Source organism: Natator depressus, chromosome 2 (assembly GCF_965152275.1).
Source record: "Natator depressus isolate rNatDep1 chromosome 2, rNatDep2.hap1, whole genome shotgun sequence".
In the NCBI taxonomy this organism is placed as follows: Eukaryota; Metazoa; Chordata; order Testudines; family Cheloniidae; genus Natator; species Natator depressus.
Window position 1 is genome coordinate 86,898,535 of NC_134235.1, and position 19,988 is coordinate 86,918,522.

Consider the following 19,988-nt stretch of genomic DNA (forward strand, 5'->3'; position numbering starts at 1 on the left):
CTGACGTCCAGGGAATGGAGTATCTGCTCTCTGCCAGTGGCATGAGGCTTAGGGAAGAATACCGGTAAAAATATGTCCTGATTCACATGAAACCAGGAGACCACCTTGGGTAGAAACACAGGATGAAGACACAGCTGGACCTTGTCTTTGTAAAAAACGGTATGGGGGGGCTCAGAGGTAAGCGCTTTGAGCTCAGAGACCCTTCTGGCCAATGTTATAGCCACCAGAAAGGCAATCTTCCAAGAGAGGTAGGAGAGAGGGCAGGTGGCCATGGGCTCAAATGGAGGGCCCATGAGCCTGGACAAGACTAGTTGAGATCCCACTGGGGAACGGGCTGCCGCACATGGGGATAAACCCTGTCCAAGCCCTTGAGGAATTGGCCCACCATGGGGTTTCCGAAGACTGATGTACCTGCTGCCCCTGGGTGGAAGTCCGAGATGGCAGCCAGGTGCACTTTTGTAGATGATATTACCAGCCCTTGTTGCTTCAGGTCTAGTAAGTAGTCCAAAACAAGGGGAATTGGCGCTTGCTGCAGTGGGATACCCTTCTGCAGGGACCAAACAGAAAACCGCTTCCACTTTGCCAGATACGTGTCTTGGGTGGAAGGTTTGCTAGTTCCCAGGAGAACTTGTCTCACTGAGTCCAAACACTGGAGATCCATCAGGTTCAACCATGGAGTTTTCACGCCATGAGGTGGAGGGACTCCAGGTTGGGGTGCTGGAGCTTGCCGTGACCCTGAGTGATGAGGTCTGGGCATAAGGGAAGGGCTACTGGTCTGTTGACCAATGGGCTTAACAGCGTGGTGAACCAGTGCTGGTGGAGCCACAGCAGTGCTATGAGGATCAACGAAGCCCTGTCCTGGCAGACCTTGAGGAGGACTCTGTGTATGAGAGGGAAGGGTGGGAACACATAGAACATGGGACTCGTCCACATGAGGAGAAAAGCATCCACGATGGAGCCCGGGCTGTGGTTCAGAAAGGAGCAGAATTGCTGGCAATTCCTGTTAGACCTGTTTGTGACATGGAGCATGTGGGGAAAGCCCAACTTCTGAAAAACTGAAAGGGTGACGTTCAGCCTGAGGGACCATTCATGACTGAGGAACGAGTGGCTGAGTAAGTCAGCTAGCTTGTTCTGCGCCCCTGGAAGGTAAGATGCTTGTATATGTATCCAGTTGGCAATGCAAAATTCCCAGAACTCTAGGGCTTCCTGGCACAGGGAAGAGGAGCGAGCACCACCCTGTTTGTTTATATAAAACAAACATCGCCGTGGCGTTGTCTGTGAGCACTGACACACATCTGCTTCAAAGGTGGTTCTGGACGGGTTGGCATGCCAGACAGACCGCCCTCAACTCCCGCACACTGATGTGCGGTGATAGTTCTGCCGATAACCATAGGCCTTGAGTTCTGATACTGCCTATGTGCACCCCCCACCCCAGAGCAGAGGCGTCCGTGACCAGCAACATGGTAGGTTGCGGTTTGGCCCAGGGAACTCCCGCACAGACCACTTGTGGCCGTAACCACCAGCGTACAGATTCGAGAATGGGAGGGGGAAGGATAACTATGCTGTCCAGTGGGTCTTGGCTGGGTCTGTACTCTTGGATCAACCACACCTGGAGGGATCTGAGATGTGGTCCGGCATGCTGGACCACATATGTGCACACTGCCATATGCCCCAGCAGCTTCATACAGTTTCTAGCCATTGTTGTGGGGAACTGGTGGAGGTTCTCAATGATGTCCCTGAGGGCTTGAAAGCGCAGCTCGGGAAGGGATGCCCTGGCTTGCGCAGAGTCCAAGAGAGCCCCTACGAACGCTATTCTCTGTGTAGGGACCAGCGTGGATCTGGGCATGTTTAGTATGAGGCCTACCCCTTCTCCTGGCTGAGTCCTGCCTCCGGGGTCCAGAGTAGAAGGGGCAGGGGGGCTGGGGTGTGAAGGGATTCCTCTGGGATGCGGGAGTGTGGATCCCCAGGGACTTGAATGTCGCACTCGAGTCTTTCAGATTGTGCAAGTGGGAGTCCGTGTTCTCAGCAAACAAGCCCACATGGTCAAAGGGCAGGTCCTGAATGGTGTTCTGGACCTCCGGGGTATGCCCGAAACCTGTAACCAGGCACTCTGTCTCATGGTGATTGCTGTGGCCACGGTCCGAGCCACAGAGTCAGCTGAATCTCGGGCAGCCTGCAGGGAGGTCCTTGACACCACCTTGCCCTCCTCAAGAAGGGCCACGAACTCTGTGCGTGAGTCTGACAGGAGCAATTGCTGGAACTTAGCTAGCACTCTCCAGGAATTGAAGGCGTAGTGGCTGAGCACCGCTTGCTGATTAGCAACGCAAAGCTGGAGACCCCCAGTCGAGTCGACTTTACGGCCGAAAAAGTCCAGCTTCTTAGTGTCCCGTGACTTTGGGGCAGGACCCGGTTGACCTTGCTGCTCTTTGTGGTTCGCTGCATCTACTACTAATGTTCCAGACTGAGAGTGGGTAAAAAGGTGTCCGTACCCCTTCTACGGCACAAAATACGTCCTTTCCACCCCTTTGGCCATGGGAGGTATGGAGGCCAGGGTCTGCCATAGCACCTTTGTGGTGTTTTATATGGTCTTTATAAGGGGCAAGGCTACCTTAGAAGGACCCTCCAGGGCAAGAATGTCCACCATTGGGTCTAAGTCTTCTAGAACCTCCTCAGCCTGGAGGTGAAGTTTTGGGCCACCCTCTTAAGAAGGTCCTGGTGCACCCTATTGTCCATCACAGGGAGCATGGTGATGAAGGTCCCAGCCACCGCCTCATCCCTCAAAGAGGATGATGAGGCCCGGGGGACCTGGTTCTCCTGATCCTCAGGCTCCCTGGAGGCTGGCTCGGGTATGTCTGCCCTATTTGGGGTAGACTGTGGCGCTGGTACCACATAGGGTGCTGGCCCGAGAGTTGCACCTGCTTGCGAAGACACAGGGTCCTCATCATGTGGGGGGTCTTCAGGTGCTGTGGGAGTATGGCATGGTACCAACGTGGCTGAAGGAGGAGCACAGGGCACGGACACCAGAGACGTGGCCCTGGAGCCCTGCCATTGAGCCTGATGGTAGGCCCAAGGAGTCCAAAAGGGCTATTGTACCAGCCCCGCCACTGTGGAGGCCAGGATACCACGGGTGGCAGCACATCCCGTATTCTGTGGTGCCCGGTCCGAGACCAGTACCAACTATGTCGGGAGATTGACAACGCATTATCGGAGTCTGACAAATAGCCTGAACCAGACGATGGAGAGGCGGAGCCCGACGGTGCCTGGGAACAGTACCGTGGTGACGGGGAGCGGCATAGGAGCATCTTTGGCTTGCCCTGTCAGTACCACAAACTGTGCCGTCACTGGTGCCGGGCCTTGCTCCGCTGCCTAGACTGGCACTGGTGCTCATGCCTGCAGGGCCAGGGACTGTGTCGTCATGGCAATAAGGTCCCGTGTGGTATCCAGTATCAAAAGTATCCAGTGTGGTGGGGAGATCAATCTCGTCCTCCAATTCCTCCCGACCCAGAGAGTCCACAAACACGAGACTTGATGGAGCCTCTGGCAGGTGCCAGGATCTGAGGGCCAGGCCATAGGTGCCCTGACATAGGACACACCCTGCTGGGATCCCTGTGCTGTTTCCTGACAGGGGACCGACCCCTGTCTGCCTTTTTCTTCTTATGCGGCACCGGGGACTGAGAGTGGTGCCACATGCTCGAACCTGCTTTGTGAGCCGGGGAGCGGTGTCGATGTTCCCTGGAGTAGTCTTTTTTCGGTGCCAAGGCATCCCGCACCGATGTTGCCAGTGCTGCTACCGGTGCCAGCTCAGAGCGAAGAGCCGCCTCCATTAAAAGGAGCTTGAGCCAATAGTCCCGCTCCCTCTTCGTCCTAGATCTAAAGCTCCTGCAAATGGAGCACTTATCTGTTTGATGGCCCTCACCCCAATATTTAAGGCACAACATGTGCAGTTCGCCCTTGGGCACAGGCTTTCCTCAGTGTTCGCAGGACTTAAACCCCTCAGACCAAGGCATACCCTGGTCAGGGAAGCTAGGGAGGTGGGGGGAAACCTCCCGAAAGAGGCTAACTACTACTAAACTACAACTTTCAAGAACTATTTACAACTAACTAGACTGTAACTACTAGGTAGGCACTTGCGAAGCAAGAGACTGGAGGAAGCTCCAACGACGGTCACTGGCGGTAAGAAGGAACTTAGGCAGCGTGTCGGCAGTATCCTATATACACCGCCATGAGGGTGCCACTCAAGGGGGCTCCACAGCTGACCTGACGGCTACCGCTAGGGGGAAAACTTTCAGATGGTTGTGCACGCAGCACATGCACACACCTATTGGAATGGACATGACAAAGCAATTGAAGATGAATATCAAGTAATAAGGATGTGATATTACCTCTGTATATGGCTATATGGCATTAGTTAGACTATAACCAGAATACTGTGTCTAGTTCTAGTATTTACACATCAAAAAGTATGTTGAAAAATTGGAAAGGGCTCAAAAAAGATCTACAAGAATGATTTGAGGTCTGGATAACATGCCTTACAGTGACCGACTATAAGAAACTAGATTGAGCTTCTTGAAAGAAGGTGAAGAGCTGGTTTGATCACAGTGTTCAAGAGCCTACATAGAGAAGAGATTCAGCTCTTTAATCTAACAGAAAAGGGCATAATGAAGTTCAATGATGGGAAGATGAAGCTAGATAAATTCAGACTGGAAAAAAGGCCCACATTTAACACTGAGGGTAATTAACCACTGGAAGAACTTATTTAAGAACACAGTGGATGCTTCATCCTTTGAAGTCTTTACATCTAGACCAGACACCTTTCTAAAACTTATGCTAAAACTCAAACAAAAGCTATGGGGTTAAGACAGAAATAACTGGGTGAGGTTCTACAGTCTGTTATGTGGGAAATCAAAGATGACCATAATGGTCCCTTCTGGCCTCAAATTCTATGAATTAAAACTAAAAATGTGTTCTCTTTCTTCCAAGGAATTTATAATATGTAAGTCTATATAAAAGGATAGCGTTTCGTTTTGGTAGTGGTGCTTTAGCACTACATAAGGGAAGCTGCAGATGTCTAAGACCAGCTCAGATCCTGTTATAAAAATATCAAACTCATTTTTCGCATAAGTTCAGACTTCGATTTATTTCTTGTTGCTCTAAACCTTATTTACTTAGTGTAAAATGTTTGCATTATCCTATTTGAGAAAGTGTGTTATCCATTCAATTTTAGAACATAACACTCTGTTTATAAATGACTTACCTGGTTATTCTGGTCTGCAAGGTATCTCACCACAATAGGCAATAAGTATTTGGAAAAAGCATATGGTATTGAAGGCCTGTTTTCTTGACAAAACACAGCGATATGAGGGACCTGTTCCATCAGTTCTGCTCGCACAGTTGGCTCTGTAAGAATGTCAAAATAATATAAAATAAAAAAGGCATTGTATCTGCAATAATATTAAACTCTTTTTACAATGCTGTCCAGGTGAATCGCATCCTAATGTATTTATGCTAAAAAAAAAAGTTTGATGAGGTGACCACTACCCTTTTACAACCCAGGGTGCAGATTTTGGTTGCATCACTGAACCTGCTGACAGTCTGGGCCCAGATTTTTACTGCAAGGTGGCAAGAGAAAGAGAAGAAGGAAGCCCCAAGTGCAAAAGAAGCTGTTTGCTATGGCATAGAAACAAACAGATCAGGCCATGATGCAGTTCCAGAACTCAAAATAGGAAGAACAGTTTGGGCACCAAACAAAATTTCAGCAGCTTCTACAGCCTTTGTGGGTGCGGTTAACCAAACAATAAAATCCAGACCAGAGGATTCCATGTGTGAGTGAGAGAAGCCAGTTGACAAGATCCTAAGGGACCATACTGTGGATGAGTGGGAGAAGAGTGACAAGATACAGTATAACTAGGGCAAATACCTAATTGTTGAAAAAAACTGAAATTGCATTAGAGTTTCCAAATAAATCCCACCTGCACACTCACCCCTTTAGAGCTTATATTTTCCTGTTTACTCCAAGAAAAAAATAGAACAGTGAGAAAAGTAGATTAGCAGCATTTCCATCATTCAGAGTATGCACACAGACCATAGAAGTAAATATGCAAAGAGACATTTAAAACTAGGAATGCAGAAATTCCACATTTTCACTCCAATGGATGCCTAATAAGAACTTCCTCAAGTCATCAAGTTATGATTCTCAGGTACACGGTGGCATCAAAATTGCATGCCAGCTAACAACAGCTCTGATCCCAACACGTACTGTTAGCAATATAAAATAGATGCCAAAGCACAGCAGAGTAAGCCATCAACATGCAAAGACGTGACGGGACCCTGATTTCTTGATACCTGGCTTCTCACTTCTTTGGTAATGTGACACTCCGATATACAGTAACTCCTCACTTAAAGTCATCCCGGTTAACATTGTTACGTTGCTGATCAATTAGGGAACATGATCATTTAAAGTTGCACAGTGCTCCCTTATAATGCTGTTTGGCAGCCACCTGCTTTGTCCACTGCTTGCAGAAAAAGCAGCCTGTTGGAGCTAGCTGGTGGGGGCTTGGAACCAGGGTGGACCGGCAGCCCCCCATCAGCTCCCCGCTCCCCTAAGTTCCCTGTACAGCAGCAGCCCACCCAGCCCAGCAAGCTATCAGTTGCTGGGCCGTTGAGCTTTCCCTCCCTCCACTGCCATGTGCTTCTTCTGACCTCTGCCTTGGAGCTGTTCCCAGGAGCCTCCTGCTTGCTGTGCAAGGGCGGGGCAGCGAAGAGGGGTGCTAATGTCAGGGTGTCCCCCTCCCCCCTGCTCCTTTACCCCATCTCCACAGAGCATGGCGGGGGACAACAGGGCTCAGGACAGAGGGAGCTTGCTGGCAGCAGTTGCTGTCTCAACTTGCTGATCTACTTACAAATGCAATGTACTTAGAGTGGGGTCAGTGTATTTAAAGGGGCAATGCACCTCTCTCTCTCTCTCTCACACACACACACACACACACACACAGTGTGTGTCTCTGTCTCTCTCTGCCATGCTGTCTCCCCTCCCTCCATTTGTGCTGCTTGTAGAGTGAAAGGCTAAATTAACAACGCGTTAACCCTTGAGGGCTCAGCCAAATGCTACTTCATCATTTAGCAGTAAGGTATTCCCTGGGAAATATCCCACCCTCTGACTTCAGCACCTCAACCAAGCTTCACAATCATCACTGCTGTGTACAGTATTAAAACGTTGGTTTTAAACTTATACTGTGCATAATGTGTGTGTATATTTATAAAATATAGTCTTGTCTGGCGAAAAAAGGTCCCTGGAACCTAACCCCCCTATTTACATTAATTCTTATGGGGAAATTGGATTCGCCTAACATCGTTTCACTTAAAGTAGCATTTTTCAGAAACATAACTACAACGATAAGCGAGGAGTTACTGTACTGTCTCTGTGCGTGTGCGCTTTATAAGGACATTATAGTGGATGGTGGCTTTTCTGTTATGTCACAAATCCAAAGATGGCAGCTATTCAAGTTCCACCTTTGAAGTTTTATGGAATTACCAGTCACTTCTTTCCTTTGAAGAAGGCACCTCTGCTCAAGCTACTAAGACAGCTAGGTTGTAGTGAAGTTTGATGGTGGGAGCTGAGGAATGGGAAGGAAAAATATATAGTCCTTCCTTCTCCATTAGTAAGAGGCGTTTTCAAATATAGTATGTGGGATAGAGAAGGGGATAGAGATATTTCACCTCCTCAAAGCAAGTGACAGAACACATCTTATGGAAAGGTGACTCCTCTCCACATCAAGGCAAAAACCAGAGCACTGTAAAAGCTTCACATTTACACTGTCACTCTTGCTTCACACATTCATTTGATTAGTAATGTCAAAATACTGGTGCATGAACCCCTTCAATTCCATGATACTGGAGGGATAGGGAGGACTTGTTTTGGGGGAAGAGGACAAAACTCATATGGCGACATACCCGCCACCAAGATGACTCACTCAAGTTATCTGGGAGAGAAAAGAAAACCTGATTGGCTGTGAATTTAAGATATCTCAGATGAGACCCTGCTCAACAGAGCATCTAGTAGTGATCACACGATCACAGCAGCTCCTTTTGGAATTTTAATTTTTGCAATATTTAGAAATATTTTTTCTAAAATTCTGTTAGTGTTTAATAGTTATTCATTCTATTTTTCATTTATGGTATATTTACATCATTTTTGTGGAGGAAGTGGGACACTTCTTGAGTTGATCTGAATATCTTCATATACTGGATTCACATCTCTCTGAAGATATATGGATCAAATTCAAATTGGGTATTTTGTACATCCTCAGTTTTAACAGACAGTGGGACATTACTGAATCCCAATACTCCATTTGCCTAGAAAACAACCTATTTCAGACTTAACCACTGGATAAATCTGCCTCTCCAGAATTTTTCAATCCCTGTAGCTGCTGTTAGAGAATAGATTTGTTAAAACCATACATAATGAAAAGACAATACCTTCAAATTACAGTAATTTTGATGATTAAAAATCTGTGTGTAATATTCTTTCATAGGTGTACAGTCTACATTTGTTCCTTATTGGAAATTCACACATGAACTGTTCAGGTAAAGCGTATATGGCACTAACTTTTCTCATTTTGTTGAACACATTCACTGTAAATCTTATTATATAACATATAGCAATCATCAAAATAGAGTGGTTGTAAAAAGCAGCCCTTATTCTAAGAGGGAGGATATTATTTATATTTAGTACTGACTAATTGCATGCTGCAATTAAACCTGAGTGAGCAAGACAAATTTTGCTATTTGCACTACTATATCCAGTGGTGGAGAGAGCAAATCTAATGCTGCATAGTGTCTAGATTAGAAGCAAAGGTTCTGAGTGGTAAAATAATAAAATTTCTGCCTAGCAGTTCCATTTCTTCGTACTACACATTTAAAATGTATTTAGAAGTTAGAAAATACTTTTGTGCATTCTTCCTAAGAGTTCATTTTTTGGACTTAAGAAAGTCCCAACATAATCAAGTTGGTTGGCTGTTCTGACTATTGGACTGTGAAGAAGACAAGTGCAAATTAACAGTTTTGGGCTGCTTAGTTTCTCTTCATATGACATTACTAAGCCCTTGTATAAGAGAAACAAAATGTCTTTAAAAAGAAGATTCTCTGGACACACGTACAAATCAAAAAACTATACAATCAAACAAATGCCTAAAAATAAGACCCTAAAAATCCTTTCGATGTATTAAATCTGAACTTTCATCAGAACTGATTTAGTGAACATTAACAGATTAAAAAAAAAGCTTAGACTTCAGTTTACTGATTGAGTGCACATTTTTGGCAGTACAGACAATGTCAGTGAGCCAAGCAGCCATTAAGGAGGAAGAGAAACTGAGCAGCCAAAGAGACTATCCATTTCAATACATTATATAAGCACAACAAAATGTTTAAACAATTTAAAATTTATAATTAAAAAAATTCAGTATATGCAAATTGTAAAGTTTACAGAGTAGCATTATAGTCACAGCTGACAGCACCAGCTACTATTGATGTTGCCTGATACTTCTCAATAATGAGATCTTGTTTTTCAGTTGCTTATAAAACTTTGCCAAACTTGAACTCATTGGGATGAAATTATTCACTTTGAGTGTCTGCCTCAGGGTGCATCTGAAGAAGTGGGTTTTTTTACCCACGAAAGCTTATGCCCAGATAAATCTGTTAGTCTTTAAAGTGCCACCAGACTCCCTGTTTCCTCAGGGTGAATATTTTTGGAAAATTTTAGCCAAAACTGTTCAGCTGTTTCCAAGAAAGAAGTTTGGGGAAAATATGTTGTTAGTACTCATGTTAAAAATTCTGGCCCCTCTTCTTTGAAAAGCTCTTGCTTCCCTATGCTTCGGGGGCAGGGACTTCACATTTGGCAGGGAAGGGGCCTTTGTACTAGTAGTGTGCCTTTTGCCATCCCTGTGAAAATCCATGCTAAATTATGAGCCTTTGAGAAATCTCAGTTTGCACATGCTCAGTACAGACATCTGAGATTTTTAGCTGCTAAAAATCAAAGATTACATGTTCACTAAGCATGCTCAGTGCCTCTCAGAGCTCCGAGCACTGACCAGACTGTTCCAACCTACTGCTGATCAGATCGTGCTTGCACAATCCCTACAGAGCAACTGATCATGCTCCTGCCCAGGACTACAGGGGAGTAGTCACACTTTCCCTATAATAGCTACTCTGAGCCAGAATGGAACCAGCCACCGGAACTGAGAGCAAGGAGCCTGCCCTTCCTGTGCTCTCAATGGTCACCTTACTGGCACCCATGCAGCATGGAAGACGCTGATTCAAATGCAGGACAAAAGCCAGAATAGTAGGAAGGGAAAGGGCTAAAACGGGACAAAGAGTCTGCTGAAACTGGGACTCAGGAGGTGTGACTAGGAGTTGGAAACTGTGAAACTGTGACTAGGAGTTGGAAGGGTGGGACTGGCTGGTCAAGGAGGCTGGGAACTCGGTGGAGATGGGGAGGCTAGGACTGGAAGCTGGTGATGGAAATAAGAGATGACGACTGGGAGTGGGAGATGGACACAGATTTGGATGAAAAGCGTACGTGGAGATAAGGAGGGATATTGGGACTGGCTGGACAAAGCGAATTGGAACAGGAACCAGTCGGGAGGATCGGGGGGGGGGGGGGCAGGAGAGACGATGGGAGACGGAAATATTTTTTTTTCACAGGACCACAACCTCATTCAGTGCACAGGAAGGTACTGCTCTGGAGAAGAATCAGAGCTGTGTAGTAAAGAAGACTTGTCTGTCAGATCCATGCCTCATTGGTTGCAGATGATGGAAAGCATGTAGTGAATACAGCAGATCACAGGCAGAGAAAGTATGATCTCATGGTTAAGGCAGTTGAATGACATCTTGGGAAACTGGTTTCTTTCCTGCCTCTGCTACAGAATTTCTATGTGATGCTATGCAAGTCACAAACCAAAATATCTGCAGCTTGCCACTAACTGAGTGTTCTTCATTTTGTGGGTGCCAAGCTCAAGATCCTGGGTCCAGATCTGCAGAATTGCTGAACACTCACAGCAGCAACTGAAGTCAATGGGAGCTATGTTTTCAATATATAAAGTGCTATATAATGCTAATTATTCTGAAAACATGGTCCTACTGGCCACCAAAAATGTTTGGATACTTAATCTCTTCATGCCTCAGCACCCCATCTGTAAAATGGGACTTGATACTATGCCCTAACCTCCCAGAGTATTGTGAAAATAAATTTGTTAATATTTGTGAAGCACTCAGAGATTATAGTTATAAGAGTCATAGATAAACCCATGATAAAACTAAAAATTCTGTATTCAGAGCAGGGTTTCAATAGCCACACACTGATAAAGCAAATTACTGAAAATCTTCTCATTAAGTTAGCACCACTTTATTCTGTGCTCTGAATGAGGCAAGGATCCTGTAGAAAATATAGTACGTGATCATGTAATTAAACACTGTATCAAAATGTCCATGCACGAGGGGGACAAAATAAGGTTGTTCAGGCAGCCTTAATTCTGGCATTTCCTAATTTCGGAGAGCTTGACTTTACAACCTTAATAATGCTCTTTTAATGTAGTTTTGCATGTAATTAAGTGTAAACATTTAACAGCATAGTTAATAATTAAATATACATCATATATGCAATACTATTTCTATGCGAGAACCTTAAACTTCTAAGTTCCCTGACACTCATGTTTAAGGTCTCAATTCTACAAAGCACTTAAGCACATGTTTAAGTGCCTTGCTGAAAATGGACCTAGATGCACAATCTCAATCCTACATTAGTACAGCCTTTTGCATTATAGTTCCTAAAACTGTACTAACAAAAACAATGCCAAAGATGAAAAGACAAAAATATCCACCCCTCCCTCATTCTCTCCACTTTCACTTCTCCGCCTCTTCCTCCTACTTAACTTTGTCCTATGGCAGCCTAAAGATAGATTTCTTTATATCACAGTAAACTGCAATGGCTGTTATTACTATTTCTATAAAATACAAACTGTAACCAAACAGAAACAAATGGTTTAGTCATCATCAAAATTACAGATTATGGAGGCACTGGCTAAAGTTATTACTCAGTTAGACTGCAAGGTCTTCAGGACAAGAACCATATCTGTGTTTTATGTTTGCACAGGGCTTAGTTCAACGGGCCCAGGCTGCTAGCTGCTAACACAATACAAATAAATAATAAAGTTGGGCTGAGATTTTTATTTCAATCAGCATTAAAAATTTCTACTTCAAACTTTAATGATTGCATTTAGACTCCAAACACCACAATAAATCTGCAGAGGATGATTACATTTTCCATAACATTTGTTTAGAAAAATAATTCTCTACTTTTGTCAGGGGAAACATTTTAAAATGCTCCTTTTTTAAATTTTGTCACCTGAAAGTATATCTTTATGAAGTGGGTTTTTTACCCACGAAAGCTTATGCCCAAATAAATCTGTTAGTCTCTAAGGGGCCACTAGACTCCTTGTTATACTTTATCCTAATATCTCATAGACTGGCTACTTTTCAAGCTTTACACTTAAGTCTTTTATATTTATTTTTCTCATTTATCAAAACTCAATTTAGCTCCACCAAGCTCTCATGTGTTCTGCAGCTGTTTAGTCATGGAACTGTAATCCAGAATTTAAATTTTTTAAGTTGTTTCTAATTCTCCTGGATGTGAACTTGAAAAGATGATTCAAGTGTAAACTGATATAGTTTTGTCCCCCCCCAGTTCGCAAACCGCCTTCTACAATTACAGTAGAACCTCAAAGTTACCAACAGACCAGTCAACCACACACCTCATTTGGAACTGCAAGTGTGCAATCAGGTAGCAGAGGACCTCCCCCCACCCCCCCCAAAAAGCAAATAAAATACAATACTGAGTTAAACGTAAATATTAAAAAAATAAGGGAGAGCAGCATTTTTCTTCTGCATAGTAAAGTTTCAAAGCTGTATTAAGTCAATGTTCAGCTATAAACCTTTGAAAGAACAACCGTGTTTTGTTCAGAGATACAAACATTTCAGAGTTACGAACAACCTCCATTCCAAAGGTGTTTGTAACTCTGAGGTTCTACTGTACTCTGCAAAGTGTGAATTGCCCCAATCATCTCAAATGAGTTGGCAATGTTGACACTGCAATATCCTGGGAACCACACTACACTGCATAGAACACTGTAATTCTCATTTTTAAATCTGAATTAACTATTTCACCATTGATCATTTTAAACAGAAACATTAATCTAAAGTGCTTATCCCAAAAGCCAGAAGTGACTTTCACATCTCCTCATGTGCCTCAACTGGTCCCCCCTACTGAGCAGCCAAAAAGCTCCAGTGTTCGCTGACAACTTTTACAACGGAGTTGGGTATTAACATGTTAGATCAATGCACATGCCCAGTGACCTGATACTCGTTCACACAGACTTTAACATTACACATATGCCAACAGGAAACATATCTTAACCTAGCTGAGGGTTAGGTTCCGATTGCATTGTGGTTATGAGGCACTGAATGTGTGCACTGTAGTTATTTATATGTTGCACTGAAATGGAGTTGTGGACCAGAGGAGTCTTAGGGTTTGTCTACAAGGGGAAACTGACTGGCTTAGCTATTCTGGAATAACTCCCCATGTGGATGTTATTGTGAAAAAAACAGTAACTTCGTTCTGGAATAGCGTCCACATGAAGAGCTTTTTCACAATATCTATACTGGTCAATATCTCCCATGTAGGTAGATGCGGCCTGAGTGTATTTGGTTATCACGAGGTTTGGGTGGTAATAATGTATGAGAATTGAAGTTCTTGTAGGTGTTAATGCTGCCACAACTGGTGATTTCCTTCATCTCTAGTGAATGTGTTGAAGAAACTCATTTGAAAACTCTTAACTCCATGTAATTAATTTTTTTGCACAGGATATATTTATTGATTTGCATAAAAGCTTCTGTTCTTAGATACCATCTTCTGATGAAACACACTTATCAAACAATGCTGGTTTGTGTGTGTTATGTATTCGAAGGCTGGCTAGGCAGTGTGGGGAGAAAGACAACACCTCTTGAAAGTATCTCTCCCTGCACAACCACCACCGATGTACTGAGCTTCACATTAAGATGTATAAAATTTCCAGCACTGCGAATCACAATGGTCACTTGTCAAGAGCCTGAGGGCAGAATCTAATTTGCATATATATTTATTACGTTTACATGAACTGTGTCAGTTTGTATTATGTCATGATACAGTTAGACTAATTTAAACAGTAATAAATTTAACCAAATCTTAAAGCTTTATTCCCTACTCTCCTTCAATCTGGTATACACTCTCTTTCATATACCATTTTCCTCCTCTTTCTTTCCATTACTCTCTCTCCTCTTCCTTCCAACTCTCTCCCATTATACTTCTTAATCCCCACCCTGCCTCTTAATCTCTCACTCACTTCCCCCTCCCTTTCATCTGTCCCTCTATCCCACACAGACTTTGCTAGGGCTGTGTTCAACAACAAAAAAAAAAAATGGACTAGGTGAAAGTCTATCGCAGCCTGAAGACAGAGCTTGCTCCTTTCTTTTCAGGTATGTCATCAACACAGACCTCAGTCTGCTCCTTCAGGCTGCCAGCTGTGATGCTTTGCTCTTTCCATATGCCTTGCTAACCAGCCAGGAGTGGACCAAACTAGGGACTACCAATTCAAGGAGAGAATTTTTGCTAGTAACTACCAAGTGAGAGGGACTTTTGGCAGGGGAAGGAGATGCTGAAGCAATTAGGGAATGAAGAGGACTTTCTGACAAGTTGAAGATGGAATGTAAGGATGCGGAACTGCTGGCAGCTGGGATGGGGACACATAAGCACTTCAGTTATTCCAAAATCTTAAGGACAATGTGAGCTGCAGACTAAAAGAAACATTACTAAGCTGTCAGCAGGCTATGAGCCAGTATCTCAACTGAAAAGTGGGCTTTTCAACATTACTTTTGACATCCATACATGTTTTCAGAAATATTTAGTGTCATCCCATAAATCTGCTTAAGAAAAAACTCTGATAGTCATTTCTGAGTATAGCAATTATATGCACAGTATGCACGAATCTGAAATGATGGCAGACAAGTTATTTATATTCGGCTTACTATATGTTACTTGATTAATTATGGTTAAAAGAATTCTAGGCTTGATTACAGCCTCAAAATTAGTCTCATGATAAGTTTTTGGAAAACGTTAAGTTTATCAAGTAAGTTGTATTTGAGACAGATGTATGTAGAGAACTAACTAGTTCATCATTCTGGTGACAGTGTTCTAACAACCTCTGTGTTTGGTGAAATATATAATATTTTTCCAGCAGGAGACTTTCATCTCCAACCTGTCATTTCCCCCATAGCCCTTTAAAAAGGTTTATTACATTAGTAGTTTTTATAGTACCCTAAATATACATGGTACTTTCCAAAAATAGATGAAGATACAGTCCCTGTCTTATAGATGTTACAACTGAAAGGGGCCCAGTGCTACAGGCACTCTGCAAAATTCACAACAACTTCAATGGGAATTGAAACGTTAACTTCAAAAGGGAGTTAATGGCACTCCATGGACACTGGACCTGCAGCATCAGGCTCCATGTTTGATAAACAAAACATGAGATGTTACAAAAATAATCGAGGTAGGGACAGTATCATGATTATTGATGAGGTAGAGAAGTACAATTATCCCCATTTTACAAAATGGCAAAAGGAAGCACAAGTGACTTGTCCATGCCCACAACGGAGACGGTGGCAAAGCTGGGATGTTACCCCTGAATCCCAGTCCGGTGGCTTCACTGCAATACTAACTTTCACAAGGGTGAATACATTACACTTTACAAGAGTGTTGCGAGGATAAATCAATTAATGGTTGTAAGGCATTCAGATGCTATGGTGATGGGCTTCACATAAGTGCATATGTATACACAAGGCAGATTTGTGTTTTCACATTAACCGCTATTCGCGCTTTTTATTTAAGAACTAGGGGAACAAAAGCTGTAAAGTAGCAAATTCGGAAGAGGAAATACGTTTACCACACAAAGTATAATTACCAGAACTCTTTACCACAAGTTGTCAGCGAGGTCAAGAGCTTAGCAGGATACAAAAAACAAACTAAATGTTTGTGTGTGTAACAATACCTTCTGCCCGACACACACACCGTCCCCACAATTATGGTAGTAAATATTAAAAAATACAAACAAGAACTTTGGAAGGAATAGAAACCCTCAAACTTTGGGACGGACACCAAACTCTAAACTACTGGGGGTTAGGAGGAAACCTTCCTTGGGGCAGATTAATACACATCTGCCTACTACCCGGTTTCCTCCTCTAAAGCAGATGTTACTAGCCGTTGGAGACAGGATACTGGACAAGACAGATCACTGGTCTGATCTTGTATGGCAATTTCTGTGTTCTTAGAGTAAGAATTTTTATAATAAAAATCATGTTTTTACTCATTATTCTTGTACTCAAATACAGGCACACAGCTGAACCATTTTGGTTCAAACTTTAAAAAAAGCTAGAGACCATGACTAGAAAATTTCAGCCCAATAGTGGACTTAACATTAGGAGTATCTAAAGATATGGGTTTGTAATGGAAGTTATTAGACAACCTTAGTATAGGTCAGTAGTTCTCAAACTTTTGTACTGGCGACCCCTTTCACATAGGAAGCCTCTGAGTACGACCCCCCTTATAAATTAAAAACAGCTTTTTATATATTTAACACCATTATAAATGCTGGAGGCAAAGTGAGGTTTGTGGTGAAGACTGACAGCTCGCGACCCCCCCCCCATGTAATACCCTCGCGACCCCCTGACGTGTCCCGACCCCCAGTTTGAGAACCCCTGGTATAGATGTTTCTAGCACTCCAGCTGTAATACCTATATTTTGATTACCAATAGCTAAGGCTATGTTTTAGTCACGGGTATTTTTAGTAAAAAAGTCATGGACTGGTCATGGGCAGTAAACAAAAATTCACAGCCCTTGACTTGTCCATGACTTGTCCTATTTACCCCTAACTAAAGCTTGGGCTGGGGGACCGCAAGTGCTCTCGGGAGGACGGTCCGGGGGTGCTGCACGTGATGCAGAGGGGGAAGCGAGTGCTGGGTTGGCCCAGGACCCCTGCTGGTGGGGCGGCAGGCGGCAGTGCGCGGCCAGGGACCCCCCACTGATCCTTGGGGGGGGAAGAGGGTTGGTGGGGCTGGCAGATTCCCTACCTGACTCCGCTCATCTCCCCAAAAGCAGATGGCATGTCCCTGCAGCTCCTAAGAGGAGGGAAGGCTGGGAGCCTCAGCTCACTGCCTCCGCCACAAGGGGCGCAGTGGCCTAAGACTGCCCCAGCAGTGGCTGGTGTGGTTGGCCCAGGGGCTATCTGATCTGCTCGGGCAGCCCTGAAGCTAGCCACACTGGCCGCTACAGAGGTCACCGAAAGTCACGTAAATCCTCCGTGATAGACACACAGCCTTACGAATAGCACTGGTGGGGGACTCTCACTCAACTATGCAACATTCAATGCAAGTCCCTGTTTCTGCCTTCAAACTTAATTATACAATATACACACAATAAAAAGAACTGCCTCAGTTTCTCATTTGAGCCAGCTGACAGATGGTAAAAATCAGAAGAAAACCAATCATCATGGTTCAAGTGTGACAGTGATGGAAATCAGCTGTCAAAAAATGAGAAGCTGTCTACATTAGTTTAGTCTGATCTCGCAGCAGTTCACGTGCTAATGGGCTGTTCTTGATACTTGGGCTTGGTTCTGGTATAATTCTAACAATGAAGCCAGAGTACCACCAGATAAGAGATTTGAGTCAAACTAAGCAAGTCCAAAGCACAAATAATTTAAAATTTTCAATTGTTTATAAGTTTTACAAAGCAAGTTTAGAAAATAAGTCACAAAAATACCACTTCTTACCATACAAAATTAGTAATTTTATTTAATGCTGCAGTGTAGATTGAAAAGATACAAGTATTTATACTCTCTTTTACCAGCTTCATCAAGACAGATCTATTTCCGTTTGTAACTAGTTTTTCATTTGTTTTAAGATGCATAATGAATGTTCAAATTGACTGTCTTAAAGAAACAGGTTACTGCCTGATATTACATCTGTACCATGCATGAAACTCACAATGAAGTTAATGGCAGTATTATTCACGGAGCAGCTGCAGAATCAGGCCTACAGTATGACAAAACTAGTAGCACTGGAAACTGAAATTTTACAGTGCACAAAAAGCTTGAAATGCTGCTTTTGCTACCAAGCCAAATACCAGTCCAGACCAAAAATACACTACTCTTGCTATAGGAGACAAAGCAGATTTGAGCTCAGGTCTCAGTACTCCGTCTTTCTTCTACAAACGGATATGTCAAATTGACAGTTATGCATGAAAGCTTTAGGCTGAAAACTTGCTCATCACTATAGCAATAAAGACTGCTGATATTACTGCACCAAAACGTACATAGCTCTTCATGAAGCTATTTTCCCCCAGACACATCCGTCCTATTTTCAGATATGCTGAGTACCCAAAATTAACCTGAGGGCTTGGGAGATGCTAGTGCTCACCACAGTTGGAAAAACAAAAATAGGCAAACTGCTGCTATAGATACATAGATTTCAAAAGCAAAACCAAATCGGAAAGTGTCCAAGAAACAATGGTTTACCACTATTTTGTATATATTGAAATATATATATTTTAAAATAACACGATCATCTTATTTTTACTCAGAATGGCTACTTATCTGTCAATAACATTTCCTCGTATAAACATCAAAAACATGCATTATAAATTAACATGGTAGCCCTTGGTAGAACTATTTGCCTTGAAAAGCAATGTGTTCTGCGATTCTGGAAGAAAGAAAAGGAGTAAGGGAGATGAAGACCAAAAGCAATTTTCTCCTCATGTTAGATCTACACAGGTTTCTCAAACTCCCACAGCATTCCTGCTGTAAAGTATAAATAATGTTTGTGCCTCCTGTGATGTCAGGCCTCTCTTGCTGCTGAAAACCATCCTCCTCTCTTGTTACTTCAACCGCAGCATCACCTCTCCAGATGTGAATATCTCCATAACTTTCTGTTTCTTACCACATCAATTTTAATATACACATCCTCACTTAGTAAGCCCTACATATATTTCACTGCACCTACTTCCCTGCTCTCATTTCTCCTTATTCAACCCCATCCCCTACTCTCTTCCCACTCCTTTTGCCTCACTATTCCATTTTCTTCCTTCTATTCTTGACTTCGCATCTCAAACATCCAAAAGTATCAATATGCTCCATCACCAAAGCCCTCTCCCCACCTTCAAATTCCTCCTAAAGCTCCTACTACTACAAGAAAAAAAAAAAATCCTTCCTTCCACCCCATCAACAATTCTCATGTCCTCCTTTACTTCAGCAGTTTGTGGTACAATGTGATTGATTTGACCAACATAGGGCCTGAACCTGCAAGACCTCCGCCTGTGAAACTCCTATTGAAGCCTATGGGAGTTTTGCACAGACGGTTTACAGGATTAGGCTCCCTTCAATTGTCAGCTCTTCAGGGCAGAGAATGTATCTTCATCTACAAATTGCAAAGTACCATGTAAATTTGGGATACCTGATTACATAATATAAACTTTTGTTGCGATCTACTAATGAAAAGCACTATAGATGAGTTACGAATTATTAGCTGTTTTCGTAAAGTGCTATTGAAACAAGCAGCAGGGGAGGGGAAGACAGACTCCTGAAGAAAAAAAAATAAAAAAAAAAAAAACACAAAATACATTATGGAATTCTGAAGGCCTATTTTAAATATGGAAGGGGAGGGAAAACACACTGATCTAATGTTAAAAGCTTTGATCTTCCTCCATTAGCCCATTAGGATCTTTCATACTACATACCTGAATCATCAGCTAATCTGCTGATTCTCTCCAGCACAGCAATACAATCTCTCTCATCATCGCTGACTTCCTTCAAAGTGTCCAGCAAACTTCGAGCCACCATTTGCCTAGTTCATAA

The 19,988-nt window shown here is 43.2% G+C and overlaps 1 protein-coding gene across 2 annotated transcripts in view; it reads right to left on the minus strand.

The window, feature by feature from the left end:
• PPP4R1 (protein phosphatase 4 regulatory subunit 1) overlaps positions 1–19,988 on the minus strand; it is an 88,759-nt gene that overhangs the window by 38,208 nt on the left and 30,563 nt on the right. For both annotated transcript variants that reach the window (XM_074944644.1, XM_074944643.1), the window contains exons 4-5: positions 19,871–19,977; positions 5,255–5,397 (exon numbers count right to left, since the gene is read on the minus strand). In XM_074944644.1, the coding sequence (XP_074800745.1) occupies positions 5,255–5,397; positions 19,871–19,977 (250 nt within the window). The remainder of the gene's footprint in view (positions 1–5,254; positions 5,398–19,870; positions 19,978–19,988) is intronic.